Here is a 16,437-nt window from a genome sequence, read left to right on the forward strand (position 1 = left end):
GACAGAATTAATTAATTGATTAATTGATAGGTTGCATTAAATCACTGATAATTGAAAGTTGAATTTGAAGTTAAATGAACATGGCATCAAGTGAAGGGAAGATTATGGAGACTGTTCAAGAAGAAGGAGGTCAGGATATTACAGAGGAAGATAGGAAATTGCTTGAAGCATTTAAGAAGCTTGATGTTAAGCCTGAAATTGAAAATACAGAAGACTTAATCAAATTTATGTCCACATATAGATGTCGGGAAAAGGCTGAAGATAGGTATAGGTCAGCTGATACTTTAAGATATGTTGAGGACAGAAGACACTTTGAAGACAGAAGACACTTTGAGGACAGAAGAACCTTTGAGGAAAGAAGATATGGGGATGACAGAACCTTCAATAGTAGTAGCTACCCCAGGATATCAACCTTTGGAGGGGTTAGTGGAAAAGGAGAAGCCAGTTGGGAGAGTTTCAAGTTTGAAGTTCAGTCTTTGATGGCTGATAGGATATTCAGAGAAGAGCAAATATTATTTGGAATAAGAAAGGCTGCCAAAGAAGATGTGGCTGACATATTAAGACGACTAGGAACAAAGGTTACAGTGAATGAAGTTATGTGGAAGCTGGAGAGTACATATGGAAATGTTGAAACGAAGGAAACTATTCTAAGAAAGTTTTACAATTGTTCCCAGCAACCTGCAGAGTCCATTGCATCATTTTCTTCTAAGCTTGAAGACTTGTACGACAAGGCAGTTTCTTTGGGGGGTATTAAGAAGGATGACAATATAATTAAAGGGGTCTTATACCAAGGATTGAAGAAGGAACTCAGGCAGCAGGCAGCTTACAAGTTTGAAACAGAACATGATTATGACGCCTTTAAAATCTATCTAAGAAAGATGGAGTCTGAAGATAGAGAGGAGAAAAGAGAGACAACAAAGCCAGCCAACCCTGCGGTAAATACAACAGCACCAGAATTGACTGAGGTCCTGTCACAACTCAAAAGGTTGAATGAAAGAATCGATAGATTAGAAAGAGAGAAAGTAACAGGTCAGTCAGAGAACCAGTACACACCATTTATCAGCAGAGGTGCTCGGCGTGGACAACACGGTTATGATAGACATTTCCGGCCAGATCAGAGGGGTTTCAGAGGAACAACAAGAAGGGAACCATCAAGGCCACTGTCATCAACCACGTTTATGCCCACCTGTTACCACTGCAATCAACGTGGACACATTGCTAGGGAGTGCCCAAAACTAGTTTGTGCTCCAGTCGCCGGGTCGGAGAGGAGCACACCAGAGACTAAGAAAGACCCTCAACTAGTTGGAGATGTGAATGAAGTCAACCTGAATATTAACAACAATACAACCACAGCTCTTTTGGACACTGGATCATGCGTAAGTATTATATCTGAAACATTCTATAAAGAACACTTAGCTGATACTGAATTAGAGCCACTGACAGAAATGATCAACATAGAATGCGCTGATGGTCAACAACTCCCATACTTAGGATGTATAGAAGCTACCATTAGTATTGAAAATGGATTGGAGAAAGCAACATCAAAGCAATGTCTCTTTTTGATATCACCAGATACGAAATACTCTGCAAGAACTCCAATAATTCTAGGAACAAACATATTGAAAACATTACTACAAGACTGCAAAGATAATTTTGGTGAACAATTTTTACAGAAGGCTAATTTACATACTCCATGGTTTTTAAGCTTTAGATGTTTAGTAATAAGAGAGAAAGCACTTAGAAGAAACAAGAATTGTCTGGCTATACTGAGATGTGCTACTGAACAGAAAATTACCATAGGACCAAATCAAACCAAACATATACCAGTGACAGCTTATAGAAAACTACCATACAGTGAATGTAATGCATTGATATCAGAGACAGGAGATTCATCACTTCCTGACTTCATTGACATCGGACCAGCTCTCGTGAATTATGACTTTAAGAAGAATGAGTATGTAGTGGAGTTATCTAACGTCACCTATAATACAGTTACAATAGCACCCAGAGCCATCATTGCAGAGCTACAGCCAGTTGACATTGAAGATGATACAACAAGGAGACACCTGAAGGAAGAGGAAGATTTGAAGAGAAGACAAGAGGCATTGATAGAAAGCTTGGACATCGACAAAGACAACATTTTAACACCTGAACAAAGAGAACAATTAAAAACACTTCTTCAAAAACACAAGGATTTATTTTCAACTTCTGACACAGATATAGGAACGTGTACGAAAACCAAACATAGAATAAATCTACATGACGAAACGCCATTTAAAATGAGACATCGCAGGATACCACCTAACATGGTTGAAGAGGTTAGAGCACATCTGGAACAGTTACTTTCATGCGGTATAATAACACCATCCAAATCTCCATGGGCATCACCAGTAGTTCTTGTTAGGAAGAAGAATGGAACACTCAGAATGTGTATAGACTTTAGAAATCTTAATGCCAAGACTATTAAAGACTCCTATGCCCTTCCCAGAATAGAAGACGTTTTTGATTGTTTACAGGGGGCGATGTATTTTTCTACGTTGGATATGAAATCAGGTTATCATCAAATTGAAATTGAGGAGGAGCATAAGGAAAGAACAGCCTTTACAGTAGGAGCACTAGGGTTTTACCACTTCCGAAAAATGCCATTCGGATTGACAAATGCCCCAGCAACATTTCAAAGAAATTCAGAGGAAATGCTAGGAGATTTGAATATGAAGATCTGCGTTATTTATTTGGACGACCTTATCATCTTTAGTAAAACTTTTGAGGAACACCTACATAATATAAACACCATTTTTGACAGATTAAGGGAATTTGGTTTGAAACTAGCTCCTGAAAAATGTGAATTCTTCAGAGAAAAGATAGCTTTCCTAGGACACATTGTGAGTAGTAAAGGAATTGAAACTGACCCAAGTAAGATAGACAAGATCAGAAACTGGCCATCACCAAGCACACCAGAAGAATTGAGAAGTTTTTTGTCATTTGCTGGATATTACAGAAGATTTATTCAAGACTTTAGCAAAATTACGAGACCGTTGAATGATCTGTTACCACCAACCAAAGCAAAGAAGGGACAGAAGAAACCACTGAAGGAATGGAAATGGACAGACACTGAAGAAGATATATTTACTAATCTGAAAGAAATTCTGTCTACACCTCCAGTTCTGGCATATCCAGATTTCAACTTACCGTTTGAAGTACACACGGATGCATCAGGTAAGGGTTTAGGAGCTGTGCTATATCAACAACATCACGACAACACCAAACACGTCATAGCATATGCAAGCAGGTCACTCAGTAAATCAGAATCAAACTACGCAGCTTTCAAATTAGAATTTTTGGCATTAAAATGGGCAGTCACCGAAAAGTTTTCAGATTACTCAGGGCTCGAAATTAACACTCGCACACTCGCAAAATGCGAGTGAAAAATACCGATTGCGAGTTAAGTTTTCAGCCACTAGTAATTTTTTGCGAGTAGAGAAATAGTGAAAAAAAACAGTATTATTGCTAAATGCGTTCGACGTCCTGAACGCTAAACCATAGGTCATAGAACGTCCTAATACCCGTATGCGGAAACGCGCACCTTGTATATAGACTGGTATACTTATAGTACAGATACGAGGATGGTATTGGTACAAAGAACGTTAAACAGTCGACTAATTCACACGTGTTCATTGAACTTGAACATACATGGCGTCGAAGCGAAAAATAACATGTAGTTTCTTTTTGCCCACAGATGGAAATAACAATACGATAGATAAAGCAAAGTTAACTGTTGAATAAAAAAAACGATATTAAATTATGTGTGCAGCAAAATTTGCGAGAATGTTTTTGATTTTGCGAGTCGGTATTAAAGCTGCTCGCAATGTTTTGCAAGTAGAAAAAAAAATTAAATTCGAGCCCTGTTACTTAACCAACACTCACTTTACATTACTCACAGATAACAATCCACTCACTTACATTCTCACTACAGCGAAATTAGACGCAACAGGGCAAAGATGGGCATCAGATTTGGGCAATTACAACTTTGACATCATATACAGGGCAGGCAGAAACAACACAGATGCAGATGCACTCAGCAGATATCCTCACCACAAAATCATAGACCAACAACAACATGAAAACATCAAAATAGACAACAGCACAGTGAAAACAATTTGCAAGTACATAACACCAGCACTCATTGACACACTACCAGCATTGTCACTCAACATCATAGAAGCTACAGAAACACCAATGCAACCTATAGCACAGCTTGAATTAAGAGAAATTAGGAAAGCACAGAGACAAGATCAATTAATTGAAAAGTGGAGAATAGCAACTATAGACAAGACCCTACCCCAATTTAATACTCTACCTGGAGATATCATAATGAAAAAGAACTTTGAAAACTTTATCATAAAGAGAGGCATTCTGTACAGGAATTTACATGAGAATGAAGAGATTATTGAACAACTCGTTATACCAAACTGCTATAAGAGAGAAATACTAGAAGGATTTCATGACGACTGTGGTCACCCTGGAAGAGATAGGACACTAAGATTACTGAGAGAACGCTATTTTTGGCCAGGAATTACAACAGATGTGGAGAAACATGTCACAGGATGTAATCGATGTTTAAGGAGAAAGACAACAGTGAATACAAGGGCACCAATGATTAATGTGAATACAACTTATCCATTAGAATTAGTGTGCTTTGACTTTCTGTCAGTTGAACCATCTAAAGGACATAGTAACATCCTAGTGATAACGGATCATTATACCAAATTTGCCATGGCCATTCCGACAAAGAACCAGACAGCGAAAACAACCGCCGAAGCCTTTTATAACAATTTTGTTGTTCAGTATGGTATTCCAACAACTTTACACTCTGACCAAGGAGCCAATTTCGAATCACAGATAATCAAAGAGCTCTGCAAATTAACCAATACAAAGAAAACTCATACTTCTATTTACCATCCTCAAGGAAACGGAACTCCAGAAAGATTTAATAGAACATTACTAGGCATGCTTGGAACATTAGAGAATGATCAGAAGAAACATTGGACTGATTACATTAAGCATCTGGTATTTTGCTACAATTGTACTCCACACGAATCGACAAGAGTATCACCTTTCGAATTAATGTTCGGACGTAAAGCAAAATTACCCATGGACACCAAGTTTGAACAAGTAACATCAGAATTCAAGACCAAAGAAACCAAAGATTACATTGAACATTTAAAGATGAGAATGAAGAGGACAAGAGAAATAGTTGAACAGTATGTAGAAAATGCCAAAGGTAAGCAAAAGAAGTATTATGACATGAAAGCTCGAGCAGCAAGAGTTCAAGTAGGGGATAAGGTTCTTGTAAAAATCCTATCCCATACTGAAGGAAAACACAAACTGGTAGATAAGTTTGAAGAGGAAGTTTTTACTGTCCTAGAACAAGTAAATGACCATATACCAGTCTATCGTGTCAGGTCAGAATCAGGTAAGGAGAAAACTCTGCACAGGAATCATCTGCGCCTGTTGGTTAATCAGGATGAAGCAGAAGAGTTCCGGGATAATCAGGAGACTACTTCAGGTAACAGCATACCTGTAGACGTAGCAGAAGAAGAAGTAGAAGAATTATCAGACAAGAAGACCATGGATGCATCCAAAGAAGTAGAAAAGATGGAAGACGATGATGAGGATGAGTCTGATGCAGGAGATCTTGTATATTTTTCAAGAGGTGGGGACGCCCATATCCTAGCTGACGACATAGATATGTCTAGAGAAGAATCAAGGACGGAAAACATAGATATGTCTACAGAAGAATCGAGGATAGAAGACAGAGATGATATTTCTAGTGAAGTTCCCGGAGAACAAAGAAACGAAGATAGGGAAGAATTAATACAAGCAGAGGATAGAGTAGATGACGTTGTTGAAGATGTTCCTGAATCTACAGCAGGGAATGAAGAAGAGAACAACGAAGAAGAGATGCCTGAAAACGTACCTCATCAAGTAGATTTGTCGCAAGAAGCTGACATTACTGAAGAACCAGACATTACTGAATACCCTATACAAGATCAAGATAATAATAATCAAGAAGAAATTGAAGTCCCTATAGAAATGGATGAAGCACAACCGATAAGGACAGAGACATCTACATCGGATACTAGAGCTCCAACACCAAAACCAAGACAATCTGTCAGAGAGAGACGACCTCCAGATCGGTATAAGGATTACCAGATGAATGCTTGTGTGGTACCAAGACCACAAGATGCCAGGTTTGAGGCATTAAATAAATTGATTGCCTCAGGTGTTTTAAATCAATTAGACAGTAAGACAGCTGGACGTATGGTTTCTAGTATTTTTCAATGAAATTTTCATTAAAAAAAAAAAAAAAAAAAAAAAAAAAAAATTGTTTTAACATATTTTAAACAATATTGTGTATGTATTTTGTGTGTATTTTATATCAGATGTTGTTTTTTTTTTTTTTTTTTTTGCAAGGTTCGGGCAGTATTATTCTGATTAATAATTATCAGAAAGAGTTATCTCTGAAATAAATTTCAGTGAGTTTTCATGCGAGTGACGTGATGTTATTTTTGTAACTTTCTTATTAACAATGTGAATTGCTGATATTGCATATAGTATCAATTGATTTTTTTAATGTATTATTTTAATGTGAGGACACAGTTCTGAAGAGCAGGAGGAAAAGAGTCAGAATCATATTTATACATTTATGTAAGGTAAGTATGTATCAGTTATTCAGTAGTATAACTAGTGGATGTAGTTTCGATAAAGTATGTTGTTCTTGCTTGTACAATGCTGTTATTATAAACAGTATAGTGAGATAGATAGGTATTGTATCTATTTTGTATAGAAAGGTTATTTGTTGACGGACGATTCTGTTTTTACTGTGACATGACAATTTTGTTTTCTTCTTGGTTTGTTATGATGAGGACATCATTTTTCGGGCCAGGGAAGTCTGTAACAGGGTTGAAATATTCATTTCAAGGATTCTGTTCATGTGTTCTGTTTTAAATGTTATTATTTCCATATAACGCATTGTGTTTACCTGGGTTACTTATTAAGCTGTGCTCCTGTGGCCAGTCTTAGAGTTAAAGTCAGTCAAGCATGTGAGTTACACATGTCCAGTTTATATAATTGTTCAGTCAGGCTTGACCAGTTATTTTCCCGCCCTTTCCTTTGTCTTCTGGTCACTTCTAACTTGAACACAGAGCTGTACACATCTACTTTTAAGATGTACATTTATAGTACAGAGTTGCCATTACTTCAATATAAGGTTAGTTCTATTTCTACCTGTTTGCATTTACTCTTTCTTGTATTTGCATTGAGTTGTATTTATGTTGTGAGTTGATATAACTCATATTTGATAAGTAATTAGGTTAAATTCAGAAAAGCAGCATTGCCATCCTAAACGTGCTAACGATTCCTATAATTCACAGTTTCCCATACTCTTCACATGTATAATCTTATTTGCAGCAGTAGCACAGCACCCGCAGAGAATTGTATAAGATTGAGAGAGAGTTCCGTACACATTCCACAAATGGTAAGTGAGAACGAGAAAGAGTTGAGATCTCATGTAATTGTATGTTTATGCTGTATATGTAACATTTATCATGTTACCAGATCTTTTATATATATTTCATTGTAACTTGTTAAAGGCCACACATGATATGTTTTATATATTTGTTACTTTGCATATAATAATATAGTGTCTGATACCATGTTTATATATGTTTCAGTGACATGGAATTCGTATAATAATAAAGACGAATACAACATATATTCGGGTGGTTATTTTGAGCCGGGTACTGCCCGTTTATAGTTGTCCTGGACAGTCGGACTATCTTTAATGTCGAGACCTGGGGAAGCCCCCGATATTCGGCGAAAAAAAGTGCAAATCAAGGGCCCTGGTAACAATAAACCTTAAGCTTCCGTTGCTATCAAGCCAAAATAAGAGTTTCAACAAACCTGTCAGACTAACGTCAAGGGCTAGTTTCCCTATTTCGCCTTTTAGGCATATTCATTTGATCAACAACAAGTATCTATCACAAAGGGTGTAAAAGATATGACAGGGAAAAAGCAGTAATGTTTCAGTTTAGAACAGTGTATTTTAACGTCAATATTCAATATTTAAAAAATGCGCATATCAGCCTTTAAAGGTTGAACATTTCGGATATTCATTCATTCCGGATAAATCGGTTTTCCTTGTATAGCCGAATTACATGTGGCACTTTTTGGTTGAAAAGTTTAAAGATAACGAAAACATGACTTTCATATAATATTAGAAAATAAGTCCGTAACATTTACACTAAATTTCTTCGTTGTTTCCAATAAGCGATTGTTTACAAAACTTCTCAAGGGCGCGGCCATTTTTAATCGCCGCAGTAAATAATCATTTTATCAAATAATCATTTTATCAATAAAACAACCATCTTATAAATGTTTAATGGAAAAATAAAACGCGAATAATCAAATAGCTGATTGAACAATACCTTTAATCCGAAATCAATAACATGATATTCACGCATTTTATAATTATATTTACAGCGGTACTGTTTAGTTATCAGTTGTCAGTGGTAACAGTGTCATAGTGAACAGTTTGTATGCAAGTTGGTTAGTTTGTACACGAACAGAAAGCATATCTTATAAACTAAGATTGGATTCTGTAAACCACATTTATAAAAACTAAAAATGAGCCAACGGCAGGTTCTTCAAGGTAAGAAACTTTTTTAGATTAAATAATATTGGTTTGATAATTGAAAAACGCTTACTAAAACACTTGTCAAAACAATGAAACACAAACAGTCTTTACAGATTCTAGTTCTACACTTGTAGCTTTAGCCTTCAGGCTAGCTTGAAATTGAACCAATTTAATTAAGCCTGATTGCATTGATAAAAATTGATGTTAAGACACTTTCTAGTTCTGTTTTTGAGTTAAATAAGTATTTACATTCTTTGGCGAGGTTTATTGGATTTTTATTTTTTTTTAAATTGAAAACAGACGTTCAGAGTTTGGATCATAAGACCCTAATGTCACTAGATGGACACTTTGTATACCACTTCAGCCTAAACTTTTTATAATGTTATTCAGCGGTAACCTTATATTGAACTAGAAATGGCGCAGCCGCGGCCGACACGTATCCCCACGCCGCAACTTTTGACCTAGGGGTCAGATCAAAATTCTAAAAAGTGCACTGTCGCACATATGCTCAAAGCTACCATGTGTGTAAGTTTCAAGGTTAGAGTGCTAATAATGTTATTGTAAGAGGAGATAGTGGCCAGGATGGACGGACAGACGACGGAAATTACCACATAATACCCCCACTCCAATTTGGAGCGTGGGGATAAATAGTCAAACAATATGTGTTATTGAATTTTGATGTTTAAAATAATACAAGTTAAGTTTTAGACTACACACCTTAAAAACTATCAAGTAATCAATAATTATTCTCATCTCCAGGGTACATAAACCAAAGTGTTGCAGTAACAATGGCTAAATCGGGCCTGATTTGAGAAATCAAGATTTATACATCTGATAATGGTCAAACACCGTTATTGTTTGGACATGTAATTTAAATTTCATGGAATTGTGTGATACAGGGAACTTGTTCTTTTATAAATTGTTTACTGTATATATTGAATATTGTAAAAGTATTCAAGTTGTTTCAGAACATATTCAAATTATTAACTCAAGTAGAAGCATTTAGTTAAAGTTGTTATTTAAAAATGTTTAAATTAATAAGTCGAGTATTAGATTAAAGTTCTTGTCATTACATGCTCAAACTGTATGTGCTGATAAATTGTTATTGTTATTGATGCGTCTTTTCCAGTTTTTGAGCAGTATCAGAAAGCAAGAACACAGTTTGTACAGACTGTTGCTGAGTTATCCTCAAGGCCACAGAACATTGAGACCCTTCAGAATGCAGGGGTTATGTCCCTACTGAGACCCTTGCTGCTGGACATTGTACCAACTATCCAGCAGACTGCTGCCCTGGCTCTTGGTAGACTGGCCAACTACAATGATGATCTGGCTGAAGCTGTGGTCAAGGGTGACATTTTACCCCAATTGGTGTATTCCCTTGCAGAACAAAATGTAAGCACCATTTTCTAGATCAGCATGTCTTAATAAATAAATATGTTTATTTTAGCAAGACTAGGTCAAAGTTTTCTCCCTTATGAATCGGTCTATGACATTATTGTTAGCGAGTGGTTTAGAAGTTTAAGCTGTTAAAAACTTAAGTATTTGTCATCTTACTTGCAGAGATTTTACAAGAAAGCAGCTGCCTTTGTACTACGAGCTGTTGCAAAGCACTCACCACAGCTTGCTCAGTCAGTTGTTGACTGTGGGGCACTAGATGCACTGGTTATTTGTCTCGAAGAGTTTGACCCAGGTGTTAAAGAAGCTGCAGCATGGGCCCTTGGTTACATTGCAAGACACAATGCAGGTAAACAGCAGTTATAGAGAATCAAATTTTAACGAATGATTAGCTTGTTTGACTTTGGTGTTTTAGTTAAAATGTATGAAGGTTATGATCGTATTATGAGGAACATTATATATAGCATTTACAAATTACAGTGCAGTACAACATTCCCTTTACACTAAACATTTCTGATAACTATTTGCTAAATGTTTGATTGCTTTGGCAAATTATTATCTATGGATTTATGTTACGCATACTTTCATAGCATGTCATACTGTGTATTCTTCCACACCTTAAATAGCTTAGATGATATAATTATATACATTAATTTTGCTATTGCAGAAGCACAACATAGTACATATTAAAAAAAATAAATAACCAGTATCTAAAAGCTTTCATTGATGGAAATTAATTTGATGAAGAATCATGTAAGTTTTGGTGGGGAACTAACATGGAGAAAATTTACAAATGATTTCTTAGTACCTCCAGCCTGGACAAATCAATGGTAGTTGCTTTAGAAAGTGTATCATGGTGTGCTTATTTACCTATAACAGAGCTGGCCCAGGCAGTTGTAGATGCGGGAGCAGTGCCCCTGCTTGTGTTGTGCATCCAGGAACCAGAGCTCTCCCTGAAGCGCATTGCTGCCTCAGCTCTCAGCGACATATGTAAACACTCTCCAGAGCTAGCGCAGACTGTTGTAGATGCTGGAGCGATTGCCCATCTCGCTCAGATGATTCTGAACCCTGATGCTAAACTTAAAGTATGCATTATACTTATTACTTCATGCAATCATGAATGCTTAAGCATTTTACCTCTAGACAATTAGCTATAAGGGTTACAGGTAATCACAGTACATTGAAATTATCAGCTGTACAGATTATTCACCTTTTGTAATGTGTTATTTCTTTAATTTAATAGATTAGATTTCGCGTTTATGTAGCATTTAAAATTAACAAGGAATTAATGATAAGCAAGAAAATGAATATTTTTGGAAATTAACAGCCAAGCATGTGCCCACATTTTCAATTTAAAATAATAAAAACTGATTCAGTGTTAATTGTTTTGCTTTACTCTTTTTAGCGTCAAGTGTTCTCAGCTCTGAGTCAGATCTCCAAGCACTCGGTAGATCTTGCAGAGATGGTTGTGGAGGCCGAGATATTCCCAGCGGTGTTGACCTGCCTGAAGGACCCTGATGAGTATGTGAAGAAGAACGTTGCAACACTGATCAGAGAGATTGCTAAACACACACCTGAGGTAGGTGGCAGATGTGAACTGAGAATCTGTGGGATATTTACTTTTTATCCTCTACTAGATGAATTAAAATTCCTATGTATGATCAAATCACTGTCAGCTTGTTTTGCCATAATATAAAATTTGATGAAAATTTCATGTAATTTCATAAAATTTGATAATTTGATGTTAAATTATGCCTTTCTATATACAATAAGAATGTCAATTACAGCAAACACATGCATTTAGAGTGCTCACAAACTACCAAGTGAACAGAACATTCTGTTAGTTACAACTTATAAAAGCTTTCTGAAATGCATGATACACACAGAAGGGCTTGTAATTTTATTACCCCTTTCCCACTTAAAAGCAAAGTGAAAATGGCTATGTGCAAACAGCGTAAAACCAGAACAGCCTGCAAGTAACTCACAGTCTGTTCAGGTTTTAAATTGTTTGCTCCTCATCAGTATCTAAGCTTTGGAGACCAAGCCTTAAAAACTTGAATCTTGTAAGAAAGGTCTTAAATAAAATAACCCTTTTAAAGGGACTATCATTGTGTGAAAATATGTATCTAAGTGGTAAAGGTTTAAAATGGATCTCATTCAACATTTCAGCTGTCCCAGCTGATAGTGAATGCAGGTGGTGTGGCAGCTGTGGTGGACTACGTTGGAGAATCAAAGGGCAATGTCAGACTGCCTGGTATAATGATGTTGGGTTACGTGGCAGCACACAGTGAGAATCTGGCAATGGCCGTCATAGTATCAAAGGTTTGTACCCGTTTGTTGCAGAAACAAACCACACCAATGTCATCACATTTTTTTCTTTGAATTCAGCAGCATTTAAATTCATATTGTTTTAAAGGCTCCATTTGCTGCCAGTTGCAAATTATATCATGTCCACAACATACTTTTACCTTTGAACATCACTTTCCTTCAAGTACTCAGTAAGAGCTAATATAAAAGGCTGAAGTTACTGCACATGATAATTAAAGAATAGATGTATTAATATTTCCTCATTTATAAAGAAGGCGACCAACACCTATTAGACTAACATGACCCTTCTTTAACATACAGGGTGTAGTTCAGTTAGCCATAGCTCTATCGGAAGAACCAGAGGACCATATTCAGGCTGCGTCGGCATGGGCGCTGGGACAGATTGGCCGTCACACTCCCGAACACGCCAAGGCCGTCGCTGTGGCCAATGTTCTGCCTAAACTCCTTCAGTGCTATCTACGAGCTGACGCCTCTGAAGACCTACAGACCAAGGTGAGTTGTCTACTTGTGCTCATACGACCATGGAATTGATTTTGACATTAATAACATACACTGTTATCCTTATTCATGTTTAAGATAACAGTGAGATTTTCAGATTTCTTTCATAGCTATTGATGTTTATGAGCATTTTTTTAAGGATTTGTAAAGATTTCACTCCTATTTCATCCTCAAACAAATGCTTAAGGTGCTGACATTATTTATGTTATAAGTACTTTAAAAAGCTTTTTGAAAAAATCTTCACCTTGTATTTATTAAAAATAATGAAATTAATGCTTTGCAATTTCAAAAAGCCAGTTTTGCTCTTTCAAAAATATGCATCTTTTGCACAAGATATTGTTTAAGTCACCCATTCAAAATTCAAATTCATTCAATAAAACCATCCTTCATTATTGTTTCTTTTCAGAGTAAGAAAGCTTTAAAGAACATCCTACAGAAATGTGTGCATCTCCCCGCCCTGGAACCCCTCCTACATGACGCTCCACCCAATATCCTCAAGCACGTTGTGGGCCAGTTCAGCAAGGTGCTTCCACATGACTCCAAGGCTAGGAGACTGTTTGTTACCAGTGCAGGCTTGAAAAAGATACAGGAGATCAAGGCAGAACCGGGATCCGCACTCGCAGAATATATCAACACAATAAATAACTGCTATCCAGAAGAAATTGTCAAGTAAGTTTACAAAAGTTTGCAATTTATTTAATTTAGTTTTAGCTTTACACAATTCAATTAGCACCCTGACAAACGCAGTAAAACTGCATGTTGTCACTGAAAATAATTAGTCCTCATGTCCGGTAAAAAATTCAGATCAAGTACCAGTTAGTACTTAACTGACCAATAATTGGGAATTTTGGCCAGTAATGGTTTTGTGATTTCACAGAGTTATACAAGTTTTATTATATGCCCTCCCTCATAAAAAATGGTGACTTATATTGGTTACATGACGTTGACAATCTAATTCTACAAAATTGTCACTTTTTAAAACAGTTTCTTTTTCATTGATTTTTTTTAAATTAATTATTATTTTTTCAATATCAAACGAGGTTTGAAAACAGTTATATACTGAAGTAAATCTGTCACAAGATATATTAACCCTTTCCCACTCAGAAGCAACGTGAAAATGAAGCCTTTAAGACTTGAATCTAGTAAGAAAGGTATTTAATTAAATTAAACTTTCTAAGGGTCAATCAAAGCTTCAAAATACGTATCCAAGTGGTAAAGGGTTAAACATTCCCAAAATGTTTATCTGTATCAATCTTCTCCAACGATCAAAGCGCATGTTTTAGGTTCTGTGTCTACTTCATTTCAGATACTATTCCCCCGGTTATTCCGATGCCCTCCTTGAGCGAGTAGAACAGTTCAACCCCAAAGCATAGAGACTTGATCAGAAACCTGTGTTTCATTTCATCATTCACTTTCGTGCATTTACACTGCAGTCAAAAAAGACATTGAACAATGAAAATGATGTACTACCTGGAATTAAAATATTTGTGAAAATTTTGCTATATTTTTGTTTATTTTCAAGCTTTGCATGTTTTGCATTTTGAGGTTAATATTGTTATAATTAAGCCCAATTTATTGGAAAATTTATACGTATCCAATTGTTACAGAGATTTGTTGCGTCAGATGTTACTTCTTTATGGTATTGGTGTTAAATGATACATTTTGATAGCCCAGGGATAATTTTATGACTAGTTTTATGACCAGTGATAAATGACTGCTATATATAGATCTTGGTAAAAATATTCATACAAAGTTTTTCATAAACAAATAAATGTTTCTGGAAATAAGTTGAAAGCAATCAAAATTGCACACTTCCGTGCTCAGCTATTTTTGTTTTGTTATACTTTTTAATATTAGATCAACCCTAGATGATTTCAATTGCGTATGTAACAATTTCAACATTGTGTTTCTGTCTTTATTCCAAATGTATCCTGTTCTGTGATAGACTTATCAGCAAATAAAATTATCTGCCATTCAGATGAAGGTGAAGCAACTTGTTTTACATGTACTTGCATTTGATATGAAACGTTGGGAACTATTTCACAGATGTCAACTAAAATGCCATTTTTAATTGATTATGTTTTGCTTATCAAGTGTGAAAAAGCCAGTTGACATAACCAACTTTTGCAAGGATTTTATTTATTCTGTTATGTACAGCAAATATATGGTTAAGAAATAAAACTAAAACTTAATGTCTTTATTTATTATAAAAAGCCCTGCTCTGTGAAAAGGGGGTTTAATGCATGTGCATAAAGTGCTGTCACATCTTTTGCACAGGCTAATCAGGGACCACACTTTCCGCTTGAACTGGATTTTTGCAAAGACGAGACTTTCCGTAAACAAAAAATACCAGAACAGCGGAACATGTTGTCCCTGGTTAGCCTGTGTGGACTGCACAGGTTAATCTGTGATGACACTTAATGCACATGCATTAAACACCTTTTTCACAGAGCACGGCCCAAATGCTTTGTGGTAGGTTACAAAAATGGAATATCAACGTATGATATAATAATTATAATATTTACATTGGTAAACAAATGAAGGTCATTGTTGTAGACTAGCACTTAAATCTAACATATTAAAATAGTGAGACATTACAATACCTTACATAACAATATGTAAATTAGCTGTCTCACACAATAGTTTGTATTGAGAAATTTGATAAAATTCACATGTTTTACTTTTCATTTCATGTTCAGTAATTTGGCCCTGTGCATAATTATAACTGGAATAATTTCTCTACTTATTTTACAAATTGTGTGATGCATGTAGTTTGGCACCAAGATCCAGATTCAATCAAGTTTCAAGTAATGTGACACGCATACATTTGGCCTGTGCTGTGAAAATGGGCTTTAATGAATGTGCGTAAAAAGTCATCCCAGAATAGCCTGCGCAGTCCACATGGGCTAATCAGGGATGATACTTTCTGCCTTTATGACATTTTATATTTACAGAGTCTCTTCTTAGGCAGACAGTGTTGTCCCTGATAAGCCTGTGGGGACTGCACAGGCTAATCTGGGATGACACTACACACATGCATTAAACCCTCTTTTCACAATGCGAGGCTCACTTGTCTTCCCGAGTGCTATGATATATTGAGCAGTAGTTATAAATACCCACCAGCACCGCATGTTGTAAAAGGTAGCAAGTTTATATTCATGTTTGAGATATTCTTCATTTAAAAATGGCATAACTTTTTACATAGGGTAATACAATAACACTTAGAGAGGAATATTGTAAGGAACCAATCATGCAAGTTTGCATGTTGGATATAAGAGACATGTACAGTGTTTTTAGTATTTCATGAGACAAGTTTTTCTTGATAGATAGAAAAGACAGATTATCATTCCTAGTGTATCCAGTACACCCCAACTTGCACAGTAGTGGTGGGTATAATAGACATAGCCTGCATTGAACTCACTTGTAGAAAACCTGACAATTCTGGGGGCACAAGGTAAAAACAAAGCCGATCCAAATATAATCCATTCAAAACTGCATGCAATTATATCAACCATTATTAC

At 36.0% G+C, this 16,437-nt stretch overlaps 2 protein-coding genes and 1 long non-coding RNA gene across 3 annotated transcripts in view; 2 read left to right on the top strand and 1 right to left on the bottom strand.

Annotated features, from left to right (window-relative positions):
* LOC127855549 (uncharacterized) overlaps nt 1-8,402 on the bottom strand; it is a 31,393-nt gene extending 22,991 nt beyond the window's left edge. Inside the window, exon 1 of the mRNA XM_052391277.1 lies at nt 8,302-8,402. Within this exon, the coding sequence (XP_052247237.1) occupies nt 8,302-8,364 (63 nt within the window). The 5' untranslated portion in view covers nt 8,365-8,402. The remainder of the gene's footprint in view (nt 1-8,301) is intronic.
* Nucleotides 6,466-7,774, top strand: LOC127855550 (uncharacterized). The gene is made up of 2 exons (XR_008037585.1): nt 6,466-7,537; nt 7,734-7,774. It is a non-coding gene; the product is annotated as an uncharacterized LOC127855550 (long non-coding RNA).
* A 141-nt stretch (nt 8,403-8,543) lies between the features above and the next one.
* LOC127855542 (sperm-associated antigen 6) lies at nt 8,544-15,108 on the top strand. Its single transcript, XM_052391268.1, has 9 exons — nt 8,544-8,710; nt 9,825-10,087; nt 10,256-10,439; nt 10,970-11,175; nt 11,496-11,669; nt 12,260-12,412; nt 12,719-12,910; nt 13,323-13,585; nt 14,223-15,108. Exons 1-9 carry the CDS (start codon nt 8,686-8,688, stop codon nt 14,287-14,289), a joined length of 1,527 nt encoding a protein of 508 aa, XP_052247228.1. The 5' UTR covers nt 8,544-8,685; the 3' UTR covers nt 14,290-15,108.
* Nucleotides 15,109-16,437: the final 1,329 nt, after the last annotated feature.

This window comes from Dreissena polymorpha, chromosome 13 (assembly GCF_020536995.1).
Source record: "Dreissena polymorpha isolate Duluth1 chromosome 13, UMN_Dpol_1.0, whole genome shotgun sequence".
NCBI lineage: Eukaryota > Metazoa > Mollusca > Bivalvia > Myida > Dreissenidae > Dreissena > Dreissena polymorpha.